This window comes from Aythya ferina (genome assembly GCF_964211825.1).
Source record: "Aythya ferina genome assembly, chromosome: 20".
NCBI lineage: Eukaryota > Metazoa > Chordata > Aves > Anseriformes > Anatidae > Aythya > Aythya ferina.
The window spans coordinates 3028278-3037180 of NC_140318.1; the positions used below are offsets into that span (position 1 = coordinate 3028278).

General features: G+C 46.5%; 1 protein-coding gene across 8 annotated transcripts; it reads right to left on the reverse strand.

The window, feature by feature from the left end:
- Positions 1 to 109: 109 nt before the first annotated feature.
- Positions 110 to 8759, reverse strand: CARD9 (caspase recruitment domain family member 9). 8 transcript variants are annotated; one of them, XM_084494297.1, is made up of 13 exons: positions 8566 to 8759; positions 6926 to 7149; positions 6186 to 6323; positions 5694 to 6019; positions 5109 to 5288; positions 4764 to 4910; positions 4162 to 4287; positions 3851 to 4042; positions 3486 to 3527; positions 3000 to 3045; positions 1515 to 1585; positions 692 to 774; positions 110 to 497 (listed from the first exon to the last, which is right to left on the reverse strand). In XM_084494297.1, exons 2-13 carry the CDS (start codon positions 7107 to 7109, stop codon positions 401 to 403), a joined length of 1632 nt encoding a protein of 543 aa, XP_084350423.1. In that variant the 5' UTR covers positions 7110 to 7149; positions 8566 to 8759; the 3' UTR covers positions 110 to 400. The 8 variants fall into 8 exon arrangements, with proteins under 8 accessions (XP_084350423.1, XP_084350422.1, XP_084350417.1 ...); XM_084494296.1 differs by having other exon boundaries at positions 4764 to 4913; XM_084494291.1 differs by lacking the exon at positions 8566 to 8759 and adding an exon at positions 7464 to 7633 and having other exon boundaries at positions 4764 to 4913.
- Between the last annotated feature and the right edge of the window lie 144 nt (positions 8760 to 8903).

An 8903-nucleotide genomic window follows, 5' to 3' on the forward strand; every position in this document is an offset into this window, starting at 1 on the left:
TTTTTTCTGTTTTATTCCACGCGAGCCTGGAGCGGGGAGCAGGCTCTCGGAAGCAGAAGCTCCCTCCCATGCTCCCTGGCAGAGCTGGTGCCACACGCACGAAGGGCTCTGAGCCTCAGCCCTGTTTATTGATGTACTGCACACCCCTCACGTTATTGTGCATCTAAAGGACAAAGTTCTCACTGACAGATGGATGGGGACAGGCACAAGGCTAAACACACAGTCCAGTCACACACTTTAACTTCTCATAGTGTTGGTTATAGTCCAGTTACAAGCTAACTTCTCATACATGTTGGTTTAGATGGTTTTAAAATCCATGTAGTCTATTTGTAGAGACAAATACAGATCACACTCAGCCCCTGGCCTTTCTGCTGTTTGCTTCTCAGGTCGGCTCCTGCCTTTACGAGCCCTCAGTGTCCGTGTTGTCGCTGCCCGTGGTGTTTTCCCAGTCTGCTTCGTGGTGCTGCCCTTTTGGTACTCTTCGCATTGCCCTTTTTCTGAAAACAAGGGTAGACATTTCAGTTTTAGAAGATGTTGAGCCTCTGAAAATAAGTTCTGTAACAAATTTAAATCCTCCCTGAATCAAGGTTGAGGACAGGGAACAGACTGAGTAGAAGAAATACACACAACAAGCTAATCACTTAAGTCGCAAGGTTATGTCTAAATTAATCCTGCTTACTAAAGGCCAGACCTTCGGTAACGCTCAAAGCAGTCCTTCATCCTCCTCCGCTCCTTCTCTGCCAGTTCTTCATTGGCCAAGCCACACTCCTTGAACTAGAGAAAATGCAAACAGACATGAACTGCATCCCTCTGAAGATCAGATCAATTTTATTATCCAAAACTGTTCTGTATAGATGGTTGGTTTTGAGGCTGATGTACTGTGTTTGGCCTCTGCAAGGTAAGGCTGCAAACCACCCAAAGCAGCATGATGATCTCCTCTCAGACGTGGTTTTGCCCTGAATCATTCCACATGCAAATAAAGGGGGAAAACTGGAAACCTATGCCTTAAAATGACAAAGTATAGCTGTTCACTGCCCAAACCCTCACCTGGGGAAGTACACCAGTGTGTAGAGCTAGCTTCCTGCATCTGCTTGGACCTACAGAATGAAGTGGAGCGTGTTTACTCCTGGGCTGTTCGCTACCATGTGTCCAGGATGGTAACACATCCCAGTTTCACATCATTTTACCATGTTTATTCTCCCCCAGTTGCCAATTTGAAATTCTATTTCATCAGTGGTACTGCAGACAGTTAAACTGAAAAACAACCATAACCAGAGATAAAGGCCAGAAAATAATTTGAAGGTCCTAAGCAAAGATGGAGAAATAACCAGCAGATGAGTATTCTACTGTTCAGAGCTCACCCTTTTTGGAGGGGGCATTTTGCACAGAGTGCTTTCTGGAAAAGCAGTAGCTGCTTCCATGCTTCTCAGACTTAGTAAATCTATCATTAACAAGAACATTAAAGATCTCAAACCCCAGTCGGCGTAAAGAAAAGCCCACAAAGATTCTCTTACAGTGGGTGACTCCAGAGGCAGATTGCTCTCTCGGGTGCTAAATTGCTGGGTTTGTCCTTCAGGGCAGTCTTCTAAAAGATGGAAAAATCACTGCATTAGTCATAGTTGTCACTGATAAGTAACTTCTCCTTCCACTAGTTCAGCAAGTAGCAATAGTTATAATGTAACAGCTGCCCAACAGAGCACAGAATCAACAGCAGAACTGAAACCAAGCCTTAAAATGTTTGGAATTTAGTCTTCTAATCAATGTGAGAGTCACCAATCATTTTATTTGATCCCCTGAATCTTGCTTAGGATGATGGACTTCCCAACAGGCTCAGAGAGACCATCTATCTAGTTTCAGCATATGGGGGAGCAAAATGAACCTTTGCAAAGCAGCACCTCTGCTTAACAGCATCAAAAAAAAATTGTGTTGAAGATGACCACGAGAAATAATTCTAAACATGATTTTAATCACAATTTGTCCCTGTTCCCCAACAACTAAGTCTTGCATATCAAGATGCTTAACATCAGGTGATAATTTAGTGAAACTCCTTAGTGATCAGGTACTGTGCTACCCAATTTTGAACTGAGTGAGGTACAATAATACAAGTATTTTTTTGGATCAGTGTTGTTTAGCTTTTGTGAAAAATCTCCCATCTCAATAAACAAAAAGAGATCAGAATAGAAAGTTTCTTCTGTGCTACTTTTCCTTCTTTCTCAACATGTTTTGAAAGAAAATCTCAAGTTCTTAGAGGAGTCTGTTAATTCCTCTCCACACTGCTGAATCATTTCCACTGGGGATGCCACAAAAACAGAACCAGTGACAGCATTAATTACATGGTTCTGCTTTTGTGAAAACAGCCTGCAACATAAAAGGGAGGAGGGGAAGGAAAAATCCCTGAAGAAAGCCACATGGTCCTTCTGAACTGGAAGGATGCTTTTTCTGTTCTCAGCTCAGCCACAAATGCAAGAAGACTTGGGGAAAAAGAGACATCCAGGAACCGTTTGTCAGAGGCACCATGTACTAGGTGATTTTTCCTGGACAGATTCAGAAGACAGATTACTGAAAAAAAAGACTCAAGGACCTAGGACAGCGTAATGACACAACTTTGGCACGTCATTCAGCTGTATGAAAGACTGTTTCAAAGACCACGTAGTAAACAGCGTGGGGAGTTTTTTCTCTCCAAAAAGCTGCACTCACTGTTCCCAGCATCTGGGGACAAGTTCTTTTTATAGGTGAGAAGGATGGTGGTATGGCAGAGTGCCTCGGGATTCTAGAAGCCTTGATTTATGGGTACCTATTCGGAGTACTCTCAAGGAAGCCTTACTCAGAGGGCCGAGCATGCCCCCACTGAGAAACACCTCTCCCAAACCGAGTCTCCAGTCATGCTTCCCCTTCTCTACTGAAAATAAAAAGCAGGGATTGTCTTTTCCCATCCCTTTGGAACACTGAATGATCCCTTCGAGAACTCTACCCTATGTTTTGCCCAACAAAAGCCTTACTTTTAGTCAGCTGTGCATCTTCATCTAGATGACCATGAAGAGTAAGCTATGGGACAGAAACAGAGCGAGATATGAGAACAGCCCCTTATTCCTTCTCAGACAATAGTTAGGAACAGATGGAGAAACATAAGACACAGCACATGCATAAAACCGACCTTTCCCTATTGTGTCTTGCTGTCAGCAAAATAAGAGACATTCTGAGCCAAAAGTTATCAATCTACCATAAATTTATCCTCCAAGACTATATCCAGTTCTTGTGGCCTCATTTATGCATTTTGTCTCCAAACAATGTGATGATCTCTTCCACAATGAAATTATGAACTAAGTAAAAACTACAGCTGACCCCAGAGTAACACTTTTGGCTGTTCTCCCACAAGAGGTAATCAGAAGCAACCCAAAATAATTTGATCCCACTTGCCTGCTTAGACTCAACAGTCTGAAACTATCCCATCAGAAAGTAAAATGTAAACACGGCGCCCTACTCACTTCCTGGGAATCTCTGGAAGAGGTGTCATCCAGGTCAGAAGTCTGAAATAAAACCAGTAACTTAATTATTCCTTGTGAGCAATGAAGTTGCAATAATAGAACGTATAGGAGATTGAAAGCTTCAGAAAACAGAGAATTGAGGACTTCCTCCCTCCCACAATCTTGTCTGACCACTTGGAGAAAGTACACAAGATGCCACACTAATTAAAAGCCCCACGTTGCCTTATTTAGTTCCAGAAACCCATTTACTCTGCTTCCATTTCATCTAAATGGCTCATACATGTTCTCTAGAGTTCATAACAGTCACACGCTCTGCCTAAACTGAGCTTTCCAAGCCCCTGTACACGACAGCCCCACAGGCATACCAGTGCAGGTAGCTCCAGCTGCAACCTTTTCAGCTTGGCTTCAGTAGCCAGTAGCTGGCTCTCCTTTTGGAAGAGCTGCAGCTGCATCTCGTCACATCGCTCCCCCAGCTCCCGAATCTGTTTTCGGTAGGTGTCCCTCTCGACCAGGTTCTTGGAGTACTGCGTGTAGAACTGTTCCCTGGTCAGCAGTGCCTGGTGTAAGGGGCAAGATGTCACACGTGGCACGTCACATGCAGGGTTACAACACCTGCCTGCTTCAAGCAGCAAGCCAGGAATTAGCAGCAGCAACCCCAGGAGGAATGTTTTATCACCTGGTCTCTTTCTGAAGCCACTTCCTCCAGCTGCTGCAGGACGGCTTCGATCCGTTTTTTATACATCTGGGTGTCCTTCCTCAGAGACGTGCACTGTAGCTCAAGCATCTCCTTTTCTTCTGCGTACTGTTGAGACATGGTCAAAAGCACCCTGCAGGTGGGGTTGAGTCGGAGCTAGGATCTCACCCCTTCTGCTCTGTGCCACAGCCTGACCTCCCTGCAACATCAAAGTGCAGCCAGGCTGTCCAGCTGCAGGCAAAGCCAACCAGGAGACCAGTCAACAAGACTAGAAGGACTGCTGACATGGTGGATTTACAAGCACCAGAGCTGTCAGTCATTAGAAAAGCTCTCATCACCCTCCAGGCTGAGGCATGGACTGTTAATTAACAGACACAGGCATCACCAGATAACATCGTTACTGTCACAGAGTGCTAAAATATTAATGTGCCCTTTTTCCTCGAACTGTAACACGGACCCTAGAACAGGAGCAGCAGGGATCCCTGCTGAGCAGCTCCTCTGCGCCACAGGTAGGACATGGCAGGTGCTTCATCTGAACGTGTTACCCACTGACCCCCAGCAGGGATTTGCACTGCACCGCTTACTTTGTCTTGGAGCACCTCGGCTCGTCGCAGCTCCCTGCGAAGGTTGTAAACGGTGTTCATCAGCTTGCGGCGCTCCAGTATCTGGCTGCAGTCGTTCTCCAGAATTTCGTTGGAGAGGCTCTTCTCCAAATTTTGTTCCCTGGCAACCTGCTGGACAAAGAAGAAAGTGAGATACAGCAACCATCTAACTCCGTCAACTCTCTCTCCGCAGCCCCACGTGCTCTGTTTGACCTGGGAGAACAAGGCCACAGCTGAGCCACACAACCTTCAGCACAGCCCCATCGCTGCCCGGGCTGAAACAAACAATCACTTCTTAGGATTCCATATCCAGTCGCCCCCACCAACCTGGAGAGTGTTCTCCAGCTCCTGATTCTTGGCCAAAAGCAACTCCTTCTCCTGCTGTATTTCCCACATCACCTCGTGGCTTGGACGCTGCTCTATGGCATGCTTCAATTTCATCGTGTGCTTACGCTCCAGCTTGCAGTCATCCTCAGCCTTCATGAGGCTGTGCTTCAAGTGATCGATCTACAAGGAGGTTCAGAACATATCAGTCACAGGAAGAAAAGTCCAGCCTCCAAACGCAGTTCTCTTGTGGCAGTTCTCACTCCCCAGACAAACGTGGGGCATGCTTTTCTCTGTTTTCCTCAGGAAATTTGGTGCTCTGAGGATCAGAGCCTTGCCTGGGTGCTAAATTGGTACAACGTGCTGGTTCTGTGCTGCCCTTGTGAGAATGCCTGGGCTTGCGTGAGGGCAAAACAGTTAATTCTTCACAGCACAGCCTGCAAGACATGGGCTAGGGACCACCAAGACATGCTATCTGCTAAGGAATATGCACAGTAACTGCTCTGGACCATCCCAGGCAAAGACACATCTGGAGCACAGCACAGCTCTTCAGGGATCAAGTAAGAAGTGAAGAAAAGGGCGACTGACCTCCAGGAGCAGGTCCCGATTCTTCATGAGGGCAGCGCTCTTCTCCTCGCTCTGTTTGGCGTAGCTCATGGCCAGGTTGTAGTTCTCGTCCTTGCACTTGCGCAGCTCCTTGCTCAGGCTGTCCCGCTCCTCCTTCATCTTCTGCGCCCGCTCCTGGTGCTTGCGGAGCAGGCTGTCCCTCACCCACATCTCTCTGATCGTGTTCTCTTTGGTGTGCAGCCACACGGTGAGCTCCTGAGCCTTCTGCCGCTCCTCCTGCACTGTCCTCTGCAGTTTCATGATCTCGCTCATCAGGAGCTGGCTCAGGCCAGACTCTCCGGCCGTGTCTGTGGGGTGGGCAGGCATCAGCTCCTGCTGTCCTGTCTGCCCCCCAGCCACGCACGCAGCGCTGAGCCCACCCCCACTTATCTGAGTCAAACTCAGAGAATTCCCCCTTCAGTTACACAGCACCAGTAAGCGAGGAGCTGCTGCTTCTCTGAACTCAAACTTTACCTAGGATCATAGAGAAAACCCTGCTTGGGTCCTTGCCGGTTATCTTCTTGTAGAGCTGTGGATAATACAGCTCAAGACTCTCCATAAACGCCTCAAAGCCCTTGCGCCCCGTTCGCTGAAGAATGTCCAGGAGAACACCTGAAAAAAACAGCAATAGTTCTATTAATCTATTTTTCTTGTTTCCTATTTCAGTTTCAAAGAATTGCTCCAATTTCCCCATATGCAGGTTAAATTCCTTGGGATCAAATCTCCTGGCCCATATTAAGCCAACTGCTGTGAAGGAACAAATAAAACTTAACCCTTCTATCTAGCTCCTATTAAAGTGGGTGCACAAGTCTCAGAAGGGCGCTTTGTTATCCTGCTGACAGCTACAGAAGAGGTAAGCTAAAAGGACACACAATGATGGTTTCTGCAGCTTGAGGCTCCGCTCCCAAATACCAGAGGCAAATATAGGGGAAAAAAAAGTGCCACTAAGTAAAAGGTATCAGAGACAAGGCTAAGTAAGACTTAAGACTGAGCTCAGTTGCCTACTTTGCCTAGAAATAACTCTGTACCAAACCAAGCCCAGGGTGCTTCTTGTCTGGGTTTGCAGTTTCCCAACATGGAAAACATGGAATGTAAATTAAAAAAAAATAATAAATGGAATGTACCTGTTAGGTACTGGAAGGAAAGCAAGCTATTGCAATCTGCTCCCAAGAGCACGAGCTTATCTTCAGAGCCAAAAGCTGCACTTCACCCACCTGCCTTCCGTTTGCGCATGACCAGGCTGGGGTCGTTGAGAACTTGTTCCTCATCATCGTGGTTTATCACCTGGCACTGGCGAAGGTAGGGCGTTATACGGGAAGGATCTATCACAGAGATCAGCTTCACGCGGAAGTTTTCCAGGTTATTCCAACATGTCTCATCACTATCTTCTTCCAACATGGTGGTGAGCGAGAGGTATTGGCGAGCTGTCTCAGTCGTCCTTAAAAACAGAAAACAAAAAAGCAGACTCTAAGCCTCCTGGAAGAACGTGGGTGGTGCTGGGGAAACCAAGTGTGTTCACTGAGTGAGAATAGAAAAGTGTCTTCTACGTACAGGAACACATCTCTCATGCAGTCTTTAACTCAGCAATTATGAATTCCTTGCAGAACAGGATGAAATACTACAGCTGGACCTGCAAGAACAGTGCAGTGCCAGGCTGGGGATAGCAGCAGCTCCGAGGCCAATGCCAACGCTACTGACACACACGTGAAGGAAAACCAGTGTGAAATTATGAGAAACCATAAAAAGAGTCACCAAAGCTTGATGCTTTCCCTCCAACCAGCTGAACTTCTCCCAGAGCACTGCAAGACAAAAGTGAAACTGCTTAGCTGCAGGACCACTGGTGACGGGAAAGTCATCGAGAGCCCAGTAGAGAGGAAAATCCAACAAACTCCAGATTCCCAACAGCGCACCCCAAGGAGGAGCTGTCAGATCTCATTGACTTCAGCAGGAGTTCCCCAGATGCTCAGCTATGCTCGCAATTAAATCTTGAATTTATCCCAACAACAACAACACAAAAGGTTGGAACACAACACGAGACGAGCTGATGGCAAACAGCAATTTTCCACTTTGAAAGTGAGCGTCTTCTGAAGCGAAAGCATCTTTGAAGGCCTCCTAATTAGCTATTAGCTCTACTTTTTAAACAGTTCACACTCTTCCTCCTCCATCTCACAGCATCTGAGAGCCCTGTATTATTGCCTGGCTACACAATCCTAAATTTAACTCCCACAGAAGGCTCTGCGAAAACCCCCAGTGGTGATAGCCCAAACTGCATTCAGCTGTGTAAGAACCTGGTTTTTCTGCAATTTATGCTCTGAAATAACGCGTGCAAAGGGTGCCTCAGTGTGCTTGGGGGGAGCTTACTTCAGGGCTCCCCCACAGCAGCTGGACCAGGAGGTTATTAGTTACCTGCCTCCCGATTACAGCTGCTGTTCATCACGCTCAAACTCTTCAGCCAGTAACTGTGCAGCTGAGCAAAAGCAGAAAATCCAACACTGCTGTACCCAGGCTTTTGTCTGAAGGTGGTTTTATCAATTCAAATAAGAAATAAAGCAATATTTATACTTCTTTTGCACTTTGTAGTCAGCCTGTTCCATAAGGAGTATTTCTGAAATCCCAGCCACTAATTACTATGCTCACATCACATGCCAGCAACCTTAGCAGTCAAGTTTTCAGTTGTTTAGTTTGATTTGAGGTGGAGAGGAAAGAGTTCTGACTACACGGGCTGAGATTTCACTCACATCTTACTGCATCTCTTTGAGCATTCCCCTGTTGATAAAAGCCACACACACCCCTCAGAGCTGTAAAATTAAAATTACCCTGTCAATATAAACCAATCGGCATTACGTGGACCAACCTGGGCCTATGCAGTCCAGATTCTTCTTGTCTCTTACGTTGGTCTGGGAAAATTCATCTGCGTCCAGTCCCTGAGGAAATGTGTCCAGGCTGCAGCCTGCCTTTATACTCTGTCTAGTGCAAAAATAATTCCAGGAATAAAACCGATTCAAGAAAAGGGGAAACTACTCAGCTACGCTCTGAGGCAGAAAAGGGAGAGAATAATAAGGGGCCCCCCAAAAAAGGGAAGCCTGAAAACATGATGGGGGAGGAGAATGAAAGCTGATGACATTGCAAGTCAGCAGCATTACATTGGCAGTGATCTTAGACCCACTCAGACTTGGGTTTCCAATCTGTACT